Source organism: Engraulis encrasicolus, chromosome 6, assembly GCF_034702125.1.
Source record: "Engraulis encrasicolus isolate BLACKSEA-1 chromosome 6, IST_EnEncr_1.0, whole genome shotgun sequence".
NCBI classification, from domain to species: Eukaryota; Metazoa; Chordata; class Actinopteri; order Clupeiformes; family Engraulidae; genus Engraulis; species Engraulis encrasicolus.
Window position 1 is genome coordinate 2,761,402 of NC_085862.1, and position 25,774 is coordinate 2,787,175.

General features: G+C 42.3%; 2 protein-coding genes across 7 annotated transcripts in view; one reads left to right on the forward strand and one right to left on the reverse strand.

The window, feature by feature from the left end:
* dzip1l (DAZ interacting zinc finger protein 1-like) overlaps nucleotides 1-9,986 on the forward strand; it is a 27,263-nt gene extending 17,277 nt beyond the window's left edge. For all 5 annotated transcript variants that reach the window (XM_063200460.1, XM_063200461.1, XM_063200459.1 and 2 more), the window contains 6 exons: nucleotides 926-1,056; nucleotides 3,313-3,520; nucleotides 5,974-6,136; nucleotides 7,131-7,366; nucleotides 8,356-8,498; nucleotides 9,663-9,986. In XM_063200460.1, the coding sequence (XP_063056530.1) occupies nucleotides 926-1,056; nucleotides 3,313-3,520; nucleotides 5,974-6,136; nucleotides 7,131-7,366; nucleotides 8,356-8,498; nucleotides 9,663-9,851 (1,070 nt within the window). In that variant the 3' untranslated portion in view covers nucleotides 9,852-9,986. The remainder of the gene's footprint in view (nucleotides 1-925; nucleotides 1,057-3,312; nucleotides 3,521-5,973; nucleotides 6,137-7,130; nucleotides 7,367-8,355; nucleotides 8,499-9,662) is intronic.
* Nucleotides 9,987-12,307: 2,321 nt separating this feature from the next.
* On the reverse strand, nucleotides 12,308-21,542 carry LOC134450606 (claudin-18-like). Of its 2 annotated transcripts, none has more exons than XM_063200466.1 (5): nucleotides 21,106-21,542; nucleotides 18,472-18,636; nucleotides 18,023-18,167; nucleotides 17,045-17,158; nucleotides 12,308-16,355 (listed from the first exon to the last, which is right to left on the reverse strand). In XM_063200466.1, the coding sequence occupies exons 1-5, from the start codon at nucleotides 21,323-21,325 to the stop codon at nucleotides 16,223-16,225; spliced, it is 777 nt and encodes a 258-aa protein (XP_063056536.1). In that variant the 5' UTR covers nucleotides 21,326-21,542; the 3' UTR covers nucleotides 12,308-16,222. The 2 variants fall into 2 exon arrangements, with proteins under 2 accessions (XP_063056536.1, XP_063056537.1); XM_063200467.1 differs by lacking the exon at nucleotides 21,106-21,542 and adding an exon at nucleotides 19,209-19,470.
* Nucleotides 21,543-25,774: the final 4,232 nt, after the last annotated feature.

Below are 25,774 nucleotides of genomic sequence, written 5' to 3' on the forward strand. Positions count from 1 at the left end.
CCTTAACGCACACTCTTCCACCAGTGGAACGCTGTTATAGTCGCTGAAAAGCGTTTCATGCATACAGGTGCATCTTCTCCATGTCCGCCATTTTGAATTTCAGTAATAGGCAGCTTTAGCCGCAAACTAACTGGGGCTGTAAATAATAATCAAAATGTATCGATGCATCGATCCTACAGCCGACGATCCATAACATAATACAAGTGGAAAAATAATTGGAAAAAATCAAATCGCATCGTATCGTATTCTTAAGAAATCGATACTTTACTTCCCTATTTGTTAAGTCTCGTCATGGCTTACTGCATGTGTGTATTGGGGCAGCCGTTGGTTAATGGAGAGGGTTGTGGGTTTGAATCCCACCGTTACCTCTCTCTACTCTTCCATCCATGGCTGAAGTGCCCTTGAGCAAGGCACCTAACCTCACATTGCTCCAGGGACTGTAAGCAATACCCTGAAAAAAACTGTAATTAGCTTTGGATAAAGTGTCAGCTAAGTGGATGTAACATAATATAATGGAAAACTAGCTACCAACTACTTGTAAATATTGCACATTATTACAATTGCTTACTTTATATTTATTATTATTTCACAATGCTACTATAGTATCACCATGTCAGAATCGTCACAATAGGACATAACTGAAAATGCACAACACTATGTATGTCTGCTGTTGCCCAGTCTTGCACTTTATATGTCTGTAAGGGTATTGTATAGGTACTCTAGGTGTAATGTATGTGTACTGTCTATGTCTAATTGTCTATGTCCACACCCTGTCCATGACCAAGTCCATGTCTATGTCTGCATGGGAAAGTAAGAAACGTAATTTAAATTCTTTGTATGACCAGTGCATGTAAATAAATTGACAATAAAATCGACTTGACTTGACTTGACTTGACTAATGTAATGTGTTGCCTACTCTGTGCAGTGCTGAGGGCGATGGCCAAGAGGCGCCAGAGCCGACAGTCTCTGAGGACGGACCCCAACCTGCTGCGGGACTTCAAGCCCATCCTGAGGGAGAGTCTGGAGGACAGACTGGAGGACATGGGGCTGAAGAAGGTTAGCATTTAGCCATGGACAACACACCACAATACAATACCATACAACACACCACAATACAATACCATACAATACAATACAATACGAACAATACAATACAATACAATACAATACAACAAAACATGTATTTATGTAGCGGAATACCACATGGGTCTGAGGAAGGTTAGCATTAGCCATGGACAACACACCACAATACAATACCATACAACACACCACAATACAATACAATACAATACAATACAATACAATACGAACAATACAATACAATACAATACAACACAACATGTATTTATGTAGCGCAATATCACATGGGCCTGAGGAAGGTTAGCATTAGCCATGGACAACACACCACAATACAATACAATACAATACAATACAATACAATACAATACAATACAATACAATACGAACAATACAATACAATACAATACAACACAACATGTATTTATATAGCGCAATATCACATGGGACTGAAGAAGGTTAGCATTAGCCATGACACACGACAACACATCACAATACAATACCATACAACACAACACAACATGTATTTACTGTATTGCGTAGTATCACAATGATTAAAGATCTGATGACAGATTTTGAACAAACGGGTTGACCTACCGATCTTTGCTTCCACGGATGTCTGTGACTGTGTAGTACTAGCAGCAATTTCTCTGGTAGCAGCTAGAACAGCCAGCAGAGCTGTATGTGATCCGCAGCACCACCTTCTGTTCTGGCGTCGACGTCACAATATGGCGGTTGACCAAGGACCCAGAGGTATTGCAGTGTGTATTTAAAAGTTGGATATTCGCATAACAAACGTTTTCTTTTTCCATGTTTATGACACAGATTGAACCTCTTTGCCATATTGTCTAGTTTATTTAAGAGATTTAATTGATTCATGTTGGTGTCATCTGAACTTTAAGTTGACTCAAAGCGCTGGACAATGTACATCTCATAATGTTCATGAGACCACACCCACTCTTGCACATGCACCCGCACACACACACACACTACAGACTACACACTACACATTTGACAGATAGACATATTATATCATAGCACAAGCCACATTTTATACAAAACTAAAATAATCTGCTCACTGACTGCCCTAGGGGAACATGAAGCACCTGCGTTTCCAAATAAAGAGGCTCTCAATTACGCTGGATTCTGAGCAGAATTTGGTCAATTATTTAGCCCGTTCTTTAGAGAGTACCCAGATCTTTTTATGCTAGCCAAATAGCAAATGTTATCTTTTTTATTTTTTATTATCAATATTTACGACTTGGTCATTGTCATTCTAGTAACAGCTAATCTATAGCAGGGGCAGTGTCTTGCTAGGTTAAATATCTCTGCTTTACTACTCCCAAGTAGGGGTGTAAATCACAGCCTTCATGACGATACGATGGTTGGTCGTTGGATCGATGCATCGATACATATTGATTATTATTTAGACCCCTACTCAATCTGTGTGCCTCTTGTACGGCAGGGCACAAAGGGCATCTCCAAGCAGACCCTGAGGAGCCTGAGGCTCCCTGTACTACACCACTATGACCCTAGTGCACAGGGCCTTTAGTAATACATCACGACTTGACCATTGCCATTCTGGTAACTGCTAGTTATAGCAGGGGCTGTGACTTACGGGGATAAGCACTGTATCTCTGCTGTGCTACTCCCAACTGTGTGCCCCTTCTACCAGAGAGTAGAGATATGCCAATGTAATAGGTTGCTATGGGCACCTAACATGACCAGGTTCCGGTCTGCCTAAAGGGGAGTGTCATAATAATCCTAGCATTGAATAGAACAGTCCTTAGGTCTGCCTAGGTCTGCCTAAAGGGGGATTCCCCCACCTTCCCCCTTGCAGTTGTAGAACCCGGAAACAATGGGCCAATGGAATCTCTCTCTCTCTCTACTCTCTCTGCTTCTACTGTAGGGCACCAAGGGCATCTCCAAGCAGACCCTGAGGAGCCTGAGCTCCCTGTATGATAGTGCACAGGACCTTTAGTAATACATCACGACTTGGTGATAAGTACTGTATCTATTCTCCCCTACTCCATCTGTGTGCCTCACCGTAGGGTACAAAGGGCATCTCCAAGCAGACCCTGAGGAGCCTGAGCTCCCTGTACCACACCACTATGACCCTAGTGCACAGGATCTTACTGGGATAAATACTGTATCTCTGCTGTACTCCTCCACGACTTGGTGATAAGTACTGTATCTGTTCTCCCCTACTCCATCTGTGTGCCTCTTCTGCCGTAGGGTACCAAGGGCATCTCCAAGCAGACTCTGAGGAGCCTGAGCTCCTTGCTGGAGAGGCAGCGTGTGCAGGAGGGCAGGAAGGACCCCTCGCTACAGGCCCGGAGGGAGCAGCTGCAGGCCGAGGTCAAGCGCCGCATGCAGACCGCCCGACACAGGAGCCAGAGCCAGGGCCAGAACACGGCCAGAGCCACCACCACAGCCACCCAGAGTATGCACAGGCCTCACCCTATACTACACACACCTCACACACTACTACTACACACCTCACACACTACCATACTACACACACCTCACACACTACCATACTACACACCTCACACACTACTACTACACACCTCACACACTACCATACTACACACCTCACACACTACCATACTACACACACCTCACACACTACCATACTACACACCTCACACACTACTACTACACACCTCACACACTACCATACTACACACCTCACACACTACTACTACACACCTCACACACTACTACTACACACACCTCACACACTACCATACTACACACCTCACACACGGCCAGGTCTACTACCACCTCCACCCAGAGTACGCCCCCCAGAGGCCTCACCCTGTACTTCACACACCTCACACACTACTTTTGTGCATAGGCTACATCAGTGGTTCTCAACCTTTCTTGAATAAATGCCCCCTGGACCTCATCATGAGCCTCCAAATGCCCCATTGACCTCAATATAAGCCTGCCAATGCCCCCTTGGTATTAAAAACTGAAATGCCCTCCAATGGCAACTACAGAGTAGCCAGGGCCTGAGCACGGCCAGATCTACCGCTGCCACCCAGAGAACGGCCAGGCCTTAAGGGCCGTACACACACGTCGCTGCTATTTACTCGCTACTTGCTCACTCGCCTACTTGCCACTCGCTCTGGGTGATTTTGTTTACTGGTTGTCATGGTTCCCGCTGTCCGCGCCAATAACGTCCGTACGAAACAAAATGTAGACCTACGCTGTTTAACGTTGATCGTGTGCTGTGCACAACCGTGTGAGCCTTTGATGGTGTACACTATTGGATGTATTTTCCTCAACACTTCAAAGTGTGATTGCGTGCAGAAGTTGGGTGGTCAGAACACCACAGGGGCAACGTCACCTGTCAATAATCTGTATCCTGCATTCCAATTGGTTACTCGCTTAACTCGCGTCGCTCGAAGATAAAATAAGTTTATCTCGGAACCCGCCCACATCGCATCGCTTGTACTCTCCTCGCCTACTCGCCAGCGAGACTCGCTGGAACACGTAGACATTCTATTGACTTCATCCGCTGAGCGAGTAACTAGCAGCGACGTGTGTGTACGGCCCTTTACTCTATACTACACACCAGGGGTGCATGTCTCAAAAGCATAGTGGTTAGCCAGTTAGCAACTTGGATAGTTGCCAATGGGATATTGCATTGCAAACTATAAAGTAGCTAACATAGTTAGTAACTATGGTTTCGAGAAATGCACCCCAGAGTTTTATAAAGTAGAAGTAGAAGTACTCTTACACATGTAATTGCAACACTACTGGTGCTGCGTGATATTGCTTGGTTTTAATGATGTAATATGATACCACTAGTAGTGTTGTAATGACATGTCTAAGAGGACTTCTAGTTTATACAACTCTGCTACACACCTCACACACTCCTTTTGCTACACAGTCTCACCCCAAGTAGTCAATTTCTGACTACCTTGGACCAGACTGCAATTTTTGACGTCTTGGGTATTCCTTCCACGTCACATTTTGACTATGTCCTCAAAGGCGCCCCCTTGTGGCAGCATAACGTCATTGAGGTTAGGTTTAGGAATAGGTTTAGGGTTAGGCCACATAGTCAAAATGTGACGTGGAAGGAATACCCAAGACGTCAAAAATTGCAGTCTGGTCCAAGGTAGTCAGAAATTGACTACTTGGGGTGAGACTGCGTTGCCTTTTGTGCGTGGGCTACATCAAGGGTCCAACTCAGTCTAGTGCCTCGCGTCCTCGCCTTTTGCTCCTGGCCTTGTGATGCAAGGCACAATGTACGTCATTGACAACAGAAGTTTAATTTCCGCATCTCGCAAAAGCACTATTCAAAGGGTTTTTTTTCTTATTATCATTTGCAATCAAAAAATAAAGTATCTCTGCCCAGGCTGATAGTGGGAAAACTTTTTTCTCCAGTGATGCGCAGCTTCTCTAACCCTAACCCTAACCCTAACCCTAGAGCCAAGAACAAGACCACATGCAACTTGAGAGGACGAGAGGTATGAGATTGAATGAGAGCCCATACTGTATGTTGTCTGTCATGCTTCTAATGCTAGAAATAAGACTACGTTTCTGAACTCTGCTACGCTACACGGTGTGTTTTTCATACAAATATGGTCTGGCGTACTCTGCCAGTATATTCACTTGACTGGCCTAAACATAGAGGCTTTAAACACGATGTGACACACTTCGCTTGGCATTAGATCTGCTTGTATTGTTGTTTATCATTATGACCATGTACACGTAGTATTGAAATTCGGTACATTTGCTGTTTAGGTGAAAGGGACAATGGTGGATTTGGAACATTCATGGTGGTGGAAGATTCTTTAGAATTGTTTCCTTTGATCTGTCTACTGTCGTATGATGAACCATCTAAATTAAGATAATCCCGCCCACACGTGAAATTGTTTTCAGAGCGAAAGACAGATGCTGGCGGTTCCAAGGAGAGGCATGTGAAGTCTAAACCCACCATGGTGATGTCCGCTCCAAAACAAAGGAAGAGTCCAGCACAGCCTCCTCAGCCTACCCCACGAGCCAAACAGCAGCAGACGACGCACACACAAGTTAAGAAGAGCAGGTATCTCCTCATCACACACAAGTTAAGAAGAGCAGGTATCTCCTCATCACTGAGACCAGACATGGGCTTTAGGACTGCCAATATTCTACACCAGTATTACATTACATTACATTACATTACATTACATTTGGCAGACTCTTCATAACCAAAACGACTTTCAAAAGAGACGAGGCGACTTTCAGAAGAGACTTGAGGTCAGTAGAGGTGCTACTGACAACTCTTGAGCTTCAAGTGTCAACCTTGAACTTTGTCTTAAATGGATTCTTAAATGGATTTTGTGGTTTATCAGCTTGTAACAAAATGAAAGGCACAAAATAGCAGAGATTCTTCTTTTCCAGTCTCTCTGCCTATACAGGTACATCCACATTTGTCATATCTGTGCTAAGTGGGAAGTAGTATTACGTCAAAAGCGTTAAAAGAGAAGTTGAGCTTTAGCGGAAAATATGCAATGAGCTAGGCGGCAGCAGGCGACAGCCAATAGAATGTTTGCATTTTTTGTACACAAGCTTCGGGTTGGTCGCTCTCCCTGATCGAATACTGAAGGTTGAATACAAGTTAACGGCAAGTAAATGCCTGCTGTCTGTCCCTACAGTTAGTTTGTTTGTTTAACCCCTAGTTGAGACTTTCCAGTAAAGAGTAAATAGGCCTGCCAACAGTGTTGCCAGATGTGTCTGACCAAATTCCGCCCAAAAGGTTCTCAAAAACCGCCAAAATGCGCTAAATTCTGCCCACTTTCAACACATGACATTGATTTCTATGGTCATAAAACGGCAGAAAAAAACGCCAAATAGCCAATTATTCCTGTTTTTACCCCCAGATGGCCATCCCAAGTAGCCCAATTGGGCGGATAACCACCCAATCTGGCAACACTGCCTGCCAACGTGCTCATCTTCATAAAGAGACTTCTCAATGTCCTGTCTGTTGTCCTTACCTCACCCTTTCTCTTCCCGTTTCCTCATGTGTCCTGTCTGTATCTGTCTGTATCTCATATCAGCACCCCTCCCTTCAGCTCGGACGAGGACGAGGACTCGGTAGGAGACAGCGCCTACATCACCAGCCCCACTAGGCCCACAGCTGCGGTCCGGCTGGTCCAGTCGGGCCCTCCTCCGGTGCCTCAGCAGAACCCCACGCAGGGCCAGTCCAGCGCACCGCCCACCGACGACTGGTCCGACTCCGACATCTCCGAAGAGGTGGCAGGGAACGGCACCAGGCACAGTCTGACTGCCCAAGGTGCTTAGGCTTGTAGTGCTTAACTAATGCTTTTCTTTTTTTTTCTTTAAAGGGACACTGTGTGAGATTTTTAGTTGTTTATTTCCAGAATTCATGCTGCCCATTCACTAATGTTACCCTTTTCATGAATACCATCAAATTTTAAATATTCATTATGCCAGGAAAAAAATGCATTTTTCATACATGAAAAGGAGGATCTTCTCCATGGTCCGCCATTTTGAATTTCCAGAAATAGCCATTTTTAGCTGCAAAAATGACTGTACTTGGGTCATACTAGAAAATTTTAGTTTATTACTTAGTAAACTTTCATGAAAAGATCAAATATGGCAATAGGCAGCCCAGTTTCAATGAGCAGCATAGTTGCAGTACCTTTTTAACCATTTCCTGCACAGTGTCCCTTCAAAGTGACTCAGCAATATATAGGAATTTAGAAAAGTACGTTTTGAAAATCTCTATTACTGTAAATTCAAACTGGTGGACATGGAGAAGATCCACCTTTTCTTGTACGAAGCGTGTTACATTTTCCCAGGAATAATTAGTGGTGGTATGCATTTTTGAATGAGCAGTCAGTGTGAACAAATAGTGACTGGAAATAAACTGCTAAAAATATGACTCCCCCTTTAACTCTTCAACCAATCAGGGTCTTTGTTACGACAGACTCAGTTCCATCCCATGACTATGGTGATTCATCATCTTGTATTACTACAGGACACTTATGACATCTTTTGAATGCATTAATTGCCTGTTCTTGATCAAACTGAAATACCATTGCTTTGGCATGTTTGTGCTGAAATATTTGCAATACATACAGATGAGTATGTACTGTATACTCTATGGGATTTCTAAAATGATTGCTTCATAATTAAAATATTTAAAGTATGTTTTAATGCATTGCTATATATGATATGTAATGTGTTATATAACATACAGCAATATATTATAGTTTATTAACTTATACCGTAGTTTATCTTGATGTGTTTCCTCGTTAGGGTCGGTGGTCCAAACGCTGACGAGGAGTCTGGAGCGGCAGCTGACGTCTCCAATGAGCAAGCCTCCTGGAGGGGTACGAGTAGTCCCGCCCTCCTCCACGCCCAACACCTCCCACTCCAAGACTGTGGTGAAGAAACTTCAGGTAACTCTTAACTACTCATGTCACCATCTGTGTTGCAGTTTGAATTCATAGGGGTGGGAGTAAAAATAAAGCTTTGCTTCATCCCACTCCTTTTCAGATGTACTGAGGGGGGTTAAAGTTGGGTTTCTTTTCCCCTTTGCTGGTATTACTTGTCTGTTGTTTTTTCTTAAAAATTGTTGATTCGCGCCTGAAACATCTGAAATGAATCATCAAATAAAATAAAATCGAATGTTCAGAGATGTCAAAATTAAAATTAAAGGTTAAAAAAATGAAATACATATTCCTTCCAACACTGGTAATTGTGCTATTGTCTTAGGATCATCTGACTCTGCACTGGTTGGATCAAGTTTGTGGTGGGCTCTTGTCAGATTTTTAGGGTTTTTCATTAACAACACAGTCTATCTACCTCATTACAATGGAGTAAATGGTGTAACAGCTATGTAATATCATGTGCTAGAAGTGTTGTACTTACACCATGAATTAACCTTTACCTTTACTTTTACTTTTTAGACCATTGCTCATGTAAGGGAAATAGCAAAGGAAAAAAAATAATAATAATAATAATTGTATTTGTATAGCACTGTATTAGCACTGCAACTCAAAGTGCTTAACAAATGGGGGGGGGATGAGAGACATCATTGTTAGAGGTGGATTTTAAAGGAGAGGTAGAGAGGAGAGGCAGAAATAGCAAGAAGGCAAAGGAAGAAGAGATAGATAGAGATTGTAGAGTCATAGCGACCAGGATTCTTAGAGGCGTAAGGTCCATAGTGGCTGGGTCTAGCATAAGTCATAGATCGTCACACTGAAAATACAGGCAAGCAAGCAATACAAGTTCACTATATGCAGTAGAATATGATGTGATAATCAACCAATCACCAAATCTACAGCGTACGCTACCAAATCACGATTTCAAGTAATTGAGCACTTGTCAAGTAGTCAGTTGAATGATCAGTGTATGAAATGATGTCTTCATGTGTATGTAACTGTGTGTGTGTGCGTGTGTGTATGCGCGCGCGTGTGTGTGTGCGCGTGTGTGCGTGCATGTGTGTGTGTGTGTGTGTGTGTGTGTGTGCGTGTGCGTGTGTGTGTGTGCATATGTGTGCATGTGTGTGTGTGTGTGTGTGTGTGTGTGTGTGTGTGTGTGTGTGTGTGTGCTGTCTCCAGATGTCCGATGAGGAAAGTGATATGGAGCTGTCGTCCATAGAGGAGGTGTCTGCTGAGCCGCTGGGTTCTGGTTTGGGGGGGGGGGGGGGGGGGGTGGGGGTGCGCAGGAGCTCGGACATGGGGGGCACGTCGGGAACCAGCGTCTGGAGCTCCTCCACCAGCCGCCAGGGGGGGTGGTCCACCCACTAACACCCCACCCCTTCCACCAGCCGCCAGGGAGGATGGTCCACCCACTGAGGACATCAAGCCCCTCCCCCCTTCCACCAGCCCCTCCCTTCCACCAGCCGCCAGGGAGGATGGTCCACCCACTGAGGACATCAAGCCCCCCCCCCCCCACTCCTCCGCGTTGCCCCCCCCCCCCCCCCCGGCGGTGCGGCTTCCCCAGTGGTACCCACATTCACATACAGCAGCATATCCTGTAGCACCACACACTCACTCATGGGCACAACACCATGCAGTTCACATCATCCAGTGCACTGTAAAACACAGCAGCCAGTTAAACGTAAACAAAATTCAGTTGCCCTGCTAAGTTAAGTTTGTAATTTAACTCAACTTGAGATTTAACTGAACTCAAGGTTTTCTTGAGTTGAGTTAACTAACTTAAGTTAGCAGGGCAACTTGCTTTTTTACATTTAACTGGCTGGAGTGTTTTACAGTGTACTCAAAATAACAGCACCCTGTAGCAGCACTCCTACAGATGGGCAGGCACTATAGCATACAGATGGGTACAGCAACGTACGTTTCACATTCACCTCTTCCCACAATAGCAGCACAATGTAGCACCCTACACACACACACACACACACACGGGCACAACACCATGCATTTACATTAAGCAATACACACACTCACAGCACCTTGTAGCACCATGCAGTTTGGCGCGATAGCAACATGCCTTCATATTAACTAGTAGTATCTACATTCACCGCACCTTGTAGCACCCACAGACGGGCATGGTTGGTGACCCACAAGCAATACGCTGTGAAGGGCATTGACTGGTACTTACATATTTCAGATCAGCAATACGCATTTCATACGTGAGACATATATACAGTGAGTGTGTTTGAGGGGGTTTTAATCCGTGTAATATATACAGTCTATGTTCCCCCTGGAAAAGGGATTTTCGGTACAGGGAATTTTCTATGTGTGCATGTCTTTTTCCAGCTTTGTCGAGGACTGTTTGTTATTTTTTTTATACATATGGATTGTATTGAGGTGCATTATTGTGACGTTGATAACGCACTTATTACGGTACTTCAATTTGTATCCGCACACTTTTATATGAAATTGAATAAAACAAATGTGTATAAACGAATATCTTTTGAAAAAATCAGCAGCGTCCTTAGACTCTTTGCCGTCTTTATAATCGTGTTATGTCCTATAATCAGGAAGGCTCCTCTCGGTCTCACTAGACTAGGGGGAGTTTCCCATAGGCTTTCAGACATTAGTCCTGCATTGAAACTGGTAGACCTTAACCCTATCGCGCCGGACACATCATATTTGATGCATCAAATTCAAAGCCCTCTCCCCGCTGACACACAAAAAAATAGATCTCAAAAACATCCTGCGTGTCATTTCCAAACGTCCTGCAGTACACGGAAGAGAGACACCACAAGAGAGCAGCGGTCAACAACAAGTTGATCACAGCTCGGCGAAAAATGCAAAAATGGAGTAGAAGCGGTTTCCCTGACCGACGCTGAGATATCGTCAAATTGCAAAAGGTTTGTGTACAAATTTCCGAAATATAACTCTACATCCTTTAATTTGAACACTTGCTTTGTGCAATTAATCAAGGAAGAGTTTATATTTGTACACCGTGTTGCAGAGAGATCGTGCTAAAACTGATGAAACAAATAAGCACCATCCGGCGGTGGCAGGAAGTCAGCCATCAATGCATTTGCTCCATAGGGAAACTTACAAAGCATACCACGGCGATCGTTTAACAAAACACACAAGTTGTTTTACTTCAAGACAAAGATATTGCCTTAAGAAACAGGTTTTACTTGCAATTTTGAAAATGTAATGCAAAATGTTGAAATTATGATCTCGTAAAAAATGCATTGAAGTGAATGGAGAAATGGTCCAATGGTAGTAATGGACCCATATACTCAAATTCCACATAAAAAATGAATAATGATCTATATTACACTCATAAATAGGTTGTTAAGCATTTGATCAACTATGTTACCCAACCAGGCTGTGGGAAATGTAAAATATGGTCCTGCTTAAACAAGGACAGGCTTAAAAAAATGGCAGGATCTCACTATATATTTAAAGATAATACTCAAATTATATTGTCTGACAACTTTTTTAAATTGAAAAAAGTTGTAAATGCATTAAAAGTCATTTTTCAATGGTCATGACATTGGAATTTTCATTCCCTTAAGGCCTGATGCATCATATATGATGCATTAAATATCTCAGTGACCTTAACAAAATTTTGATATTTTTTTTACATTTCTTATAAGGGACCAATATTAAAGCAAATTCCAAAAAAAATAGAATTTTCTCTCATTGCTTTCATGGTTCAGGTCTCAAAGGGTTAAGATTCTTGAATGTTGGTGGCCATTTTGCATTGAAATCCAGAAAAGTCTGTAAGCTTATGCTTTCAGTTATTTATGAGGGTTACAATACAATATGATACGTTTTTATTCAATATCTTTACAGAAGATAATCACAAATACTCAAGGGTTTCTTTTACATTGGTATACTGAAAAGGAAATGCCCCAGAAAGCCACTCGAAGCTGCTTAACGGCAGGGAAACCCAACAAGCACAACACAAAGGCAAACAAGGTGTGAAACAGGAATCCCCGGTAATCAAGACCTCCCCACCCCACCTGAGATCACAGTAGAGGAAGGCTACAGTTCACTTACACAGTTACAGTTTACTTAATCAGACTAAGGTGTGGATATATCATAAGTATATCTTCTAGTTATCGAATGGCCATATTTGCTCAGGGTTTTCCAGCCCTTTATCCTGACTGCCACCACCTTGTGCCTCCACTCGCTACCACCACTTAGTGCCATTTCACTTTGACAATGGCGATACTCCATCAATGGTTATGGCCCCTTAAAAGCTTTATAAACACTGCATGAATATGTTTTAGTTTATTAGTTATTATATTATTAGTATCAAAACATTTACAAATGTTTTTATATCAGTGAGAAATAGCAGACCAAAATCTTTCGATGGTGACAGCAGACTGCAGCTACTAGCCTATGTGAAACCAAGCTGTGGTCAGCGCTGATGGAGTCGGACAATGACTGGGTCACCAGTAAAACGCCTCCACCCACTACCGGCAATTTAGTTTAGTTTAGTTGTTTAGTTTAGTTTATTTGACAGGGGCCATGTACAGGACAACTCCAGTACCAGAGTTAGCTACAAAGCTAATTTGCATCCGGGGTCCCTGAGCAGGAAACTATCAAATAATCACACACATTAAAACATGGACAATGTATGTCCTTACAAATGTTACTCACTAAAAGCAGTGACATCACTAATATACCACACTAAAACATTATGTATTGGGATGGGATTGGGTCAAAGACGTCCAACATGTCCTTCAGTGCAACGGATTGGCTACTTTTGCTTACTGTACATGCAAAACGCAAAATACTGGCGGTATCATCCAGGGGGCAGAGAGCACGCAGCATTGGGATGCGGAAATTGGGAACACAGATGGCAAGGAAAACAACAAAACAAAAAGATGGGCTCCCTGGGCAAGGAAAGAATACTGCTACTACTCCTGTATGTGCATGCTCCTTTTTCAAAGTGCAACAAGGAAGTGTGATCACAAATGTTTGAAATTTCGGACAAACTCAACGAGACACTCTTAAAAGTTAACTGCCATTGTCGTTTTCATATCAAGCACACGCGTGGAACTGCGCAGTCTATCACGATCGGCCCCAGCGAGTTTGAAGATATTGCACCTGACGCACGCATTTGGCTGCCGTGTCCAACGCGCGCGAAATTGACATTAAATACGCATGTTAACACGTTCATGAACGAATCGTGCACGCGCTCGCGTATCTTGCAGCAAGCATACCGGCACCTTTAGACTAAGATTAACTAGATGCCTTTTTACTTGATACTAGAAAAATAAACTCGCTATGATTTTCTTTTCCGTATGTTAGCCTACCACTACTGATTGAAACCGGCTGATGCTTCTGGCTAACAGCCTTATTATCATTCAACCAAAACACATTGTGCTACTACACAACTGTACACAGGTAGAGTTAATCAGATAACCATTTCTTTTCAAGTTCAAGTTTCAAATTTATTGTGATATTTGTATGTACAGTTACAAAACAATTCCAAATGTTTATTTTTGTCCGGGTATATGGCACACCTGATTGAAGGCATACAGACATAATTAAAAACAAGCACACTAAAATGTGGTATGTGAATGTGTCCATACTCTCTTGTGCCATATGCCTATACCTCTTCCATTGTTCGTTTCTGGGATGCTAATGATGACATTTCCACAGCAGTGTGACTTGACGTGAGTGTTTGGGTGCCCAGGGGGCTGAAAACTAACCTGGCTCTCACACGATGGTTGTTACCAACCATCTGGAACATTGTCAATCGCTTAGCTCTGGAAAGGCGTGGGTGTGTTCAAAACAGCTCCAACCTGATTGGAGAATTCACATGGCTTTTTTCTGAATCACGTACTACTTCAAACCACTGACTTGTATATGCAGATCCTGCCCCGCGATTCTGATTGGACAGGCTGTGAAATTCCGTTCGGGCTCGTCTAAGATTTCCAGACCCTCGTGCGAGCTCACAAAGTTGAGCGGAAATGCACAGAGGGTCTGCTTGAGAGCCAGGCTAGCTAAAAACAACCTCATGTCAAACGGGCGTTTTAACCAGGGCTTTGAACCGTTATTTTTTTCCAAACGTTCCGTTCCGAACAGAAACGGAATTATAACGTTTCCGGTTATGAGTTCCACCAATAAATTGACGTTCCCGAACCGGTTAGAACAAAAAAATATTGTTCCCGGAACGGTTCATTTCGTTCCTGTCAGCTGATTATTCCCTATAGGCCTAACTGACGTTAATTAACCAAGAAAGACGGAAGTGCAAATGAGTCAGCTACATTCCAAACTGTTCATTCAAGTGGATGAAAAGAATATACTCCAGAATTTTGTCATTCAGGGACGACCTAATCGGAGAAGCGGAGAATAAACCTCAATGATGAAAATGCACGCTTCACGCTGACTTGGGTCACAGGGAGCGCTATGATGGACATTTTGAGTTTGTGCATATTTGAAGCGGCCATGGATGCCCAATAACGTAGAACATTCTCGGTGTGCTTTACACACGCTCCTCTGCAATGTCTTACAATGATGCAATGGAAATGTATGACAGTGGTTTGTCTTATTTAAGATGCGGAGTGGAGACTTTGTAATCCACAGCTCTCTCTTCATTCAGTCAGAGAATGTCTGATGTCACACAGGACGTGAATCTTCCATGGTAACGTGCACAGGAAAATAGTTACTTTTTTCAATTTTATTTGAGGAACGGTATTAACCGGTATTAATCGGTTACCATTATTTTTAAATAAGTGTTCCCGTTCCAGAACATAAAAAATAATAAAGTTTCCGGTTTCGTTTCTGTTCCCTGTAAAATACAAAAAGTTCCTGGTTTTCGTTTTCGTTCCTTGAACTGGTTCAAAGCCCTGGTTTTAACACATCAGGCCTTGGAGGTGCTGTGCCTCCAGCTCTACCAGTTCATGAAAGCACAGAGCCAACAAAACTATTTACATTTACAAAAATATCGTCAATGAACAAAAGTGGTGTACACACCTTCAGACAGTAAATGGAAATTATTTTCATGTTAAAGATACAATGTTGAGATATTCACATAATGCATATCGGTAACACTTTACAATAACTACCCAAAAAAGCTTAATAAACACGTCATTAACATTTAATTTTGATTAACATTTAACAAAGCATTTACAAATGTTTGTAAATGAGTAAGAACCAAACTACAACAGCACAGTGGAGTGGCAATCAACTTCTACTGTGTGAGTTTTAAGTGGTTTCATGCCTTCTGGTCTTTGGAGGATAAACTTCCAGGACCGATAAGACTGTGCTGTGCTGTTGTGTTAACATAGTATTTCTTGCCCATTTATAAACATTTATAAACATTTTGTTGATAATTAGTTAATTATTTATAAAGTGTTTATAAAGTTTTTTTGGGTAGTTATTGTAAAGTATTAAAGTGTTAAAGTATATCTTATCTACGTACCTATATATCGGCCAGAATATTATATTGTAATACATTGGCAGAAGAAAATCCTTCATGACAAAAAATACAAAGTACAAAAAAGTAAACAAGCCAAAGAAAACACAATTACAAGAACAAAAAACATTTGTCACCATCCTTATCTATCTTCTTTCGTACAATATCAACAACCCGTGCGTACAGTAATGCAATTGTGATACCCCCCCTCCCCCTCGTTGATTCATTGGAAAATGTGTGTATGTACACACTTCGGCATTCACATCTTACAGTGAAGCACACGTACAGTAGGCCTACGTATCCTAGAGCCGTATCAAACGTAGTCAAACTTGGTGTGTCCCCCGGTCGTGCTGTGTGCCCGGTAAGACTCGTCGTAGACGGTGCGGGGCCTCCCTTCTGACTTGTAGACCGCGCTGTGGGAGGGGACTCTGTAGCCAGCCTTGTAGCTGAGGGGAGGAGAGAGAGAGAGAGACAGAGAGAGAGAGAGAGAGAGACGTTATTAATCCCCAAAGGGGAGAATGTGGGGAGATGGTTATCCTCATTGGGTCATTAATGTTTTTAGTAACAGAACTAAAGGTGGTGCAGCGACAGCTAACGCCACTGTAGTAGGCTATGTATTAAAATATTATTTTTGTAGGGTTATATACAAAATGTTAATTCCATGTAAATGAAACATGGTGTACAAATAATTAATGTACCAGCTTCACACAATAGTGACATTAGCTGTCGTTGCGCCACACTGACATCTCCTTCTATGCACGTCAATGACCATAGTACACCTGCAAGACCCTTAAGGGATGCAAAAAAACAATGAAATCAAAACTATAAACAAAAAGATCCGTAAACAATTAACATTCACTGGATACATATTATAGTTGTAAATCATTGTGCTATTGTTTACATTAACGTTTGTTTCCACCATTTTGTGTATGTAGGCCTATGCATGCACTGCACTGCACTGACAGATTGGTTGAATAACATATCAGAAGAGCTTAATATTGTTATCAAATTACAAGCCACTGTAAGAGTTAGATTGTAATTGTATTCATTACATTACTTTGCATTACATTACTGTATCTGTATTTGTAAACAGCACATGAGCGAGAGGCAGAGAGAGGAAGTGAGCGTAGCGTACGGTTCGTTCTGCTGGGGCATCATCCCTCTGCAGGCCAGGCTCATGATGATTCCTCCAATCACCAGCACCGCTCCGCCACACCAGCCCACAAACAGCGCCGACCCAAACGTGTACCTGCAGCACAGGGGAGGAGTCTGTCAATAAGCAGTAGTACTAACGGGGAACACACCGCCATTACAGAGGAATGCATGATAGCAGTTAATAATAATAAATAATAATAATTGTATTTGTATAGCACTGTATCATACAAGTCATGCAACTCAAAGTGCTTAAAAATGGGGAAAAAAACATCAATGTTAAAGATGGCTTTAAAAGGAGAAGTACAGAGGAGAGACAGAAACAAGCGAGAATAGCAAGAAGGCAAAAGAAGAAGACAAAGATTGTAGAGTCATAGTTAGCCGTCGGGGTGTCAGAGCCGTAGACGTAAGAAGAGTTATTTTCCAAAGTGCTATAAAAGCCATTTAAATGAAAATGTGCAATATCTTTTTTTATTATTATTTACTTTTAATGTAGAGTTGGGACAATTGGAAATGTCCCTGGTATAACTGAGAAACACAATAAAACACATTTTGAATATATATTTTTTAAAATGGATAAGGAGCGTTTGGAAACATACATACAGTATATATTTAGATTTACTGTATGTAGGCCTAGTAGATGTATGTAGAGAAGACGTAGGGCCTACAGTATAGTCTACAGGTGTACTATATGTTGATACTATGCCTACGCTTGCGGATATTTTAAAATGTGGATTTTTTTTTCATTGACTTGTAAACACCACATGTGGATACATTTTTTGTTAAAAATGGATTTTTGAAAAAGTGCATTTTAATCCTCTGTTTACATGTAAACGCCAGGCCAAAGCCAAATGGCTAACCAAACGGTAAACGGCTATGTAAACATGGTGTAAGCGGTAAACGGCTACGTGAACATGGTGTAAGCGGTAAACGGCTATGTGAACATGGTGTGTGTTCTGACCGTGGGGTGATGGGGCTAAAGCCACCTCCTCCTGCCCCTCCAAACATCCCCGACTCCCCAAGCTGCGGGGAGTAGTAGGTGGTGAAGTTGAAGTTGACCACGATCAGGTTGGCAAAGATGGACACTCCAGCGATGGCACAGATTCCTACACAACACAAAAGGAAATAATGTTGTTGTTTTCAGCCTTGTGAAATGAGCAAAAATGGTTGAGGGAAAAAAGCTGGAGTTTTTCTAGACGTTTACTCCATTTAGACCGGAGGGAGATACAACTGTGCAGCACAACCTTTAAGACCAGCTGCAGCATCTATTCATGTTCACCTTGAACAGTGTTGACGATTCTGGTTTTTTTATGTTGCTTTTGACCCATTAGATCTCAAAATACTCACCAGAAAGAACGAACAGAACTCCGGAGGTTAATGTCATGGTGGCTTTGATCTCAAAATACTCACCAGAAAGAACGAACAGAACTCCGGAGGTTAATGTCATGGTGGCTTTGATGTTGTCGTCCATGCTCCCCATCCTGATACACTTGAGCGCCAAGATGGAAATTAAAGCACCGATCACCCCCAGCACGATCCCCACAATCATCAGAGCCCTAGTAGCCTGGAACAGACCTGGGAAACAGCAAACAGCAAGCACAAACAGGGAAACAGAAAAAAGTGTAGTTATTCATATTGTTATTGTGCATTAGTTACAATTTCACAGCTGTATTATTATTATTATTATTATTATTATTATTATTATTATTATTATTTCACCAACAACACTATTACTAATAAAAGGCATTCCGATCAAATTATTCTGTCAACAACAAAAGTAATAACAATAATAACCTAAACACATTTTTTCTTTTTAAAAAAAGAAAGAAAGAAAAGAAAGGAAGAAAGATAAAAACAAGGAATAATAAATTCACCTGTTGATTCCCCTTATCATGTAGCTCTGCTCAACTTTCCTTTCACTCCCTCTCTATACCGCATACATCACTAACTGGCAAACAGACACAAGTGCTTCTAATCGGCAGACTAAACACCTCAAGGAATCCTGTTTGAAAACGCAGCCCTAAGTCTTATCTGAGAAAACTCGAAGGCGCCTGGCTGCCATATAGGCTATTATCTACATGATGGAGATGTTATTAGTCTTACCGGGCAGTCCCATGATATATTATCTACATGATGTTTAGTCTTACCGGGCAGTCCCAGGATGGTAAAATAAGGCCTGCAGCTATCCATGCCAGCACTAGACGCGGCGCACTCGTTCCATAAGCCGTAATAAGTATAGGTTGTGGTGACCACGACAAAAGAGCGGTCCTGTATAGCCCACATGTCCATCAGGGTGGCTGCACCTATTTGAAATAAGCCTATGCCCCCCAGCAGGAGTCCCAAGAACTGTAACATTGTGGCAGCCATTTTAGCGGCGGCCGGTCTTCACCAGGTCAGAGCCAACTTGATGTGAAGAGTCATTACATGAAATGGCTGCTGTGCGGTCCCTTCCCCATGTACACTGAAAGCCCGCCTCGCCTCGTGTTTGCTCATAATTCAAATGTGTCTCTGTCACAGTTTCGGTCAGGAGTCGTATTTTTGGCAAGAAGCGTTTCCGCTAAGCAACCCACCTGTCAGGGTGTGGCCTTCTGCATTTCACTGTTATCTTTTCCATCCTCCAAATATTTAGATAAAATCCCCTCAAAAATGCCTTGCGATAACTTTCCCATGTTCTATCAAGTTATGAAAGGTATTTCCTCCATTATTTGAACATTTTGCAACTACTACAGCAAGTTTTGTGTTCATTTTTTTGCCCGTCTCAGAAGCTTCTGATTTGACCATATGGTAGGAGGACGCTTCAATATCACGTTCAGTTTCTTGGCCTTCTCTGCAGAAAAACTACTGTGCTCATGGGCAGCCATGGCCTAGTGGTTAGAGAGTTGGTCTTTCAATCTAGGGGTTGCCGGTTCAAATCCCCAACGATCTCTCCCTACACCTCCATCCATGGCTGAAGTGCCCTTGAGCAAGGCACCTAACCCCACATTGCTCCAGGGACTGTAACCAATACCCTGAAAAATAATAGTTGTAAGTCGCTTTGAACAAATGAAAGCGTCAGCTAAGTGAAATGTAATGTAATGTAATGTAATGTAATGCTCAAGTATGTCAATCAATTCAGTCAATTTAACTGTTCAATAAAAACTGTTAAAAATAAATTAAAAAGGCACTCCAATGGGAATGATTTAATAAGATTAAGATTGAAAAAAAATAACTCTTCTGAATTATTTGATACAACAAAAATCTATGAATTTAATTATTCAATCAAATAATTTAAATGTCAATTATTGAACATACATAATCATATTTCACAATTCCCGCGCTTTCTTTTCACCCCCACCCGATCTCCAACTCTCCCCTCTCTAAATCTTTTACTTTCAGACTTTTTCGGCCTCATCTACCACCATTATGCCCAACCCATCTCCTGGAATTTCATTATATTAACATATAGTAAAAAAAATAAAAAATAAAACTTTACAAGGCAATGGCATGGACTCCCATACCTAATAACATGCCTGAAGCATATGGTCTCTAGCCACCACTGCCCCCTTCCCCCGGCCCTACGCCCTACGCCCTCCTTGGGAAGCCACCTTAGGCTCCATGAAAGGCGCCAAGTAAAACTAAATTATTAATTATATAAATGATATATTATATAAAGCTAAATTGTATAAATTATTATTATTATGAATAGTAGAAGTAGTAGTAGTAGTAGTATTAAGTAGGTAACTGGCAGTCCCAGGATTTTTGTCATACATTCTGAAAAAGGAAACCTTGAAGGTAATGTGATGGCATGGGCTACGGGGTGTAGAGTACCTGGCAGTCCCAGGATGGTGATGCCTGCCTTGTGCTATTGAAGATTCAGTTTTATTATTTATTTACCTGGCAGTCCTAGGATGGTGATGCCTTGTGCTATTGAAGATTCAGTTTTATTATTTATTTACCTGGCAGTCCTAGGATGGTGAAGCGGTATTCAGTATTTTTCTTTACCTGGCAGTCCTAGGATGGTGATGCCTTGTGCTACTGAAGATTCAGTATTATTATTTACTGTACCTGGCAGTCCTAGGATGGTGAAGTATGGCCGGCACTCGGTGAGCCCGGAGCTCTGCCGCACGCAGCTCCTCCACAGGCCCGAGTAGGTGTAGACGGCCGTGACCGTGGTGTCGTACAGGTCCTGCGTGCTCCAGGGGTCCATGGCGGTGGCCGCGATGATGCCCGCCACCCCCAGCACGCCCAGCACGAAGCCCATCACCTGGCACATGGTCACCGCCATGCTGCTGTGCTGTACTGTACTGTGCTGTACTGTACTGTGCTCTATGTCTCTCTCTCCTCGCTTGGCTTGGCAGCTCTGTTGTCCTCGCCGTGTGTCTTGGTCGTTGTTGAAAGCGTGTGAATGGTGAATTAGAGCCGCCCGTTAGCGATATGAATTCGGTGTAATCAAAAAGATGTATTACAGTAGCAGCAGCAGCCTCGCGAGCTTGACTGGCTGTTAGGCTTGACTGGCTCGTAATGACTGAGTGTTGTATTAATGACTGAGTGTTGTATTAGTGTGTGTGTGTGTGTGTGTGTGTGTGTGTTGTATTAATGTGTGTGTGTTTGTGTGTGTGTGACACGGTTGACCTCTGTAATGGTCCACACCTCTGCATCCTGAGTGTTTGCTCATGCTGCTGTCATCGGGCTGCTGGGTGGGGCCTTGGAGGCCGTCTAGATGAGATCAGTGTTGCCAGATTGGGCTGTTTCCCACCCAATTGGACTGCTTAGGATTGCCTTGTGCGGGAAAAAAAATGGCATTTAGCAGAAAAACCCGCCCAATTTTTGCCATAGAACTCAATAGAATTGGGCGGCATTTTGTGCTTCTAGGCGGGTTTTGAGCATTTTTTTGGGCTGGAAATCATCAGCCTCATCTGGCAACCCTGGAGGAGATGTAATTAGTCAGTGGCCAACGGCTCCACGGAAGCATGTGAAACTCACGCACGCACGCAGGCACGCACTCAGAAGGCTGCTGAGTTGTTTACCGAAACTTTGATAAGGCCTCCTGTTCAGCATGCTGTATGTACATATCAAACGCTACGGGAGGGTCCTTTTCTTCCCCTGCTTCAGAGGCCAGGGCACGTCATTTGAAAGGAGGTTAAGTAGGAAGTTATCAACAGGGCATTTGGACATTTGTTCCTATAAAGTACACTGGTATACATTGATCTGATTATATGGTTATGGCTACACTGTCCTGTGTATGGTAAATATATGATCAAAGAAAATGGCAAAATGCATCATAAACTAGACATGCTGATAGAACATTTGGCTATGCTACACCCTTATTTTTTCTAAGTCTTTCTGCCTTGTTTTTTTGTGTAGTTAGGAACTGAAATGTCACTGGCACTACCCAGCAATGGTGAATCTTAAAAAAAAAAAATCCTTAATCTGGATCCGGATCCGGATCGTGATCGTGATCACCACCAACATTTAAACACCTGTTCCATTTGTCATTTCCAACAACTCCAATTTCATTCAATTCCGTGCAGCACTTTTCGAGTTATCCTGCTGACAGACAAAAAAAACAAAACAAACATACAGACAAACAAATCAACATGATCCGGAAGCATAACCTGCTTGGTGGCGATAACAAAAGATAACAAATGTACAGACTCACACACTAATGAATGGCTGGACAACCAGAGAACAGTATGCCACCGGATCAGCACCTTTGATGGACAAAGACGTAATAAAAACTAGAAACACTCAGAGAGCACAGACCTCCGTCAAGGAAGCTACTTGACTGACTATGTTACACCCTGTCTTTTTGTGTGGAGCTAGAAACTGGAATGTTTTTCCCTGTCCCGCAATTCCATTTGTGGTCACTAGGGGCGTCAAGATTTATAGGCCAGTTATGGTGAAAAGTCTTTAAAAAGGTCCTGGTTCCGGTTCGTGATCTGGATCACCACCAGAATTTCATCACTTGTTCATTGGGTCATTACCAACAGCCCCACAGAGTTTCATCCAAATCCGTTCATAACTTTTTGAGTTGTCATGCTGACAGACAGACAAACAAACAAACAAACAGAGAGACAAACCAACATAACCGAAAACATAACCTCCTTGGCGGCGGTAATGAAACTAAATAAGCGATGTGGCAATGTAGTGTTTGGAATAGGCCAGAGGCAACATCAGGGTATTATTTTCTCCACCACACTCCTCTCCTTTTACAGATTTACACTTCCCCTTTCACATGCAAACTCAAAATAGATCACGCTGATAGCACACAGTGTCCATATGTTGCTGCTTGACAATGTTGAGGTTACTGTGGCTGTGCTATCTGACCTAGAGTGCGTATTTGGACATTGGTGTGGCTCATAGAAAACCACTTATGCAGCATTTTCGTCTGTGACTCCTTACTCCTCTGATATTTTTTTATATTTAGATGAGCTGTGCTTTAATCAGTGGTGACTGGTCATCAGTGCTGTGATGATGACCACCTCGGCACTGTGTAAGCAGACCTGTGTGTAACGTAAGTGTGGTAAGTGACAGCAGTTTCTTTCAGTCTGTCCATGTAAACACACACACACACAATTCCATGTCCAAACCGTGGGGTAGGGATGCACCGATACACATTTTTTCACTTCCGATCCGATACTAATATCTAAATTTGGATATCTGCCGATACCGATACTACTACGATCCGAAACCAAGACCACATATATGCATGGTTTTCAACTTGAAGTAGGCCCAAGTGGACTATATGGTCAGAAAAGCAAGTCAGAAGGACAGGAAACCAATTAATAAGTCAAAAGTAACAAGTAAAAAAGTAACATCCTGAAAACTAATATGCAAGTGTGATGATTTCAAATTAATATTACACCTGGCTCAATGTCAGTATCAGGAAAGTTCCAATACTTTGGAAAAATTCCGATCCGATCTCTAAATTATGTTGATATCTGAAACCGATACCGATACCGATATCCCATCCCTACCGTGGGGTATAAGATATCACAACAAGAATCGGTGAGCCCGTTTATATACACATCAATAAACCGTACAATGAGGTTTTTGGAGAAACCGGTTTATTTTTTTAGTGCTCATATAAACTGAATAAACAGTTAATAATCGGTTTGCTGTTGTTATTGGTTTATGAGAAATCCGATTCGCACAGGTAGGTTTTTGGCTAATAAACTGGTTTCTCAAGACACATATGTATATACACGTATACATATATTATTATTGAATTATTGACATTCTAGAATGATAAGTAGCCAATCACAAGCCTTGAATTCCAGTTCCGTGTCACACACTTGAGTGGAACACATGCAACCGACAGACTGCATGTAAACTACAATGAACAGTTTACGTCAATCACCTGTTTATTCCAATAACCTGATTATTGTGGTAATGTAAACAGGCTCAGTTGTCCCAGTTATAATCCAGTACCATACTGGTGATGTGATTTCCATCATATAATACATTGAATGTGTCATTTGTATCACTGTACTGTAGGCCTACACTACATTGTATTTATTGCATGTAAATGACACAAACAAACAAAATACGAGTTTGAGTCATGCAGAATTTGGTTTGGTGTGTGTGTGTGTGTGTGTGTGTGTGTGTGTGTGTGTGTGTGTGTGTGTGTGTGTGTGTGTGTGTGTGTGTGTGTGTGTGTGTGTGTGTGTGTCTAGGGGGGGGGTTGATCACGAGGGTTGTGGGTGCACTCTGGTGCCCCAGAGGGTTCTGGGTTCGAGTCCCAGAGGGGCAACTCTACTCCTCTCCACAAATTAATGAAGACAATCCTGCAGGCTTTGGAAATATTCTCATTATGCTCAATTATGCCTGTTACAGAAATTGAGAATAATTTCATTATATCATTATTTGGACATGGCACTGATGAAATATGCTACACAGAGTAGAGTATGACAGACAGGATGGCAGTGATTTTGTAACATCTTAGTTTCTTAAAAATTATTTAGGCATGATGTATTTATGACAATCAAACCTACAGGTAAGTCTCAGCCTTAACCCTTTAGCACAGAGCCCATGTTATTACCATACTGGCACCAGAGCCCATGTTATTACCTTACTGTCACCAGAGCCTATGTTATTACCTTACTGTCACCAGAGCCCATGTTATTACCTTACTGTCACCAGACTGTCACCAGAGCCTATGTTATTACCTTACTGTCACCAGAGCCTATGTTATTACCTTACTGTCACCAGAGCCTATGTTATTACCTTACTGTCACCAGAGCCTATGTTATTACCTTACTGTCACCAGAGCCTATGTTATTACCTTACTGGCACCAGAGCCTATGTTATTACCTTACTGGCACAGAGCCTATGTTATTACCATACTTTCACCAGAATTGTTATGGCTATGTCAGTGGTGTAGTCTACGAAGAACGCGGGTATACGGAGTATACCCACTTCTAAATTTCAGGGATTTCAGCATACCCACTTAAAATTGATTGATCCATTATTTAGAATAGCACAAATATATACAGCATACCCACTTCAATAAATGCTCAAATATACAGTATACCCATCATAAAAAGGTACTACACCACTGGGCTATGTCTTAATCTGTTACTTAAGGCTCTCTGTACTCTAGCAATGTAGTTATGATGTAGTGGAGTATTTTCAGCAAATAGTGAATAGGCCCGCTGGCGGCGACCCCAGCTGCAGTAAGAGACTAATTATAATGTACTGGGTCCGGACTGAGTAGATCAACCGTCTGCAATAA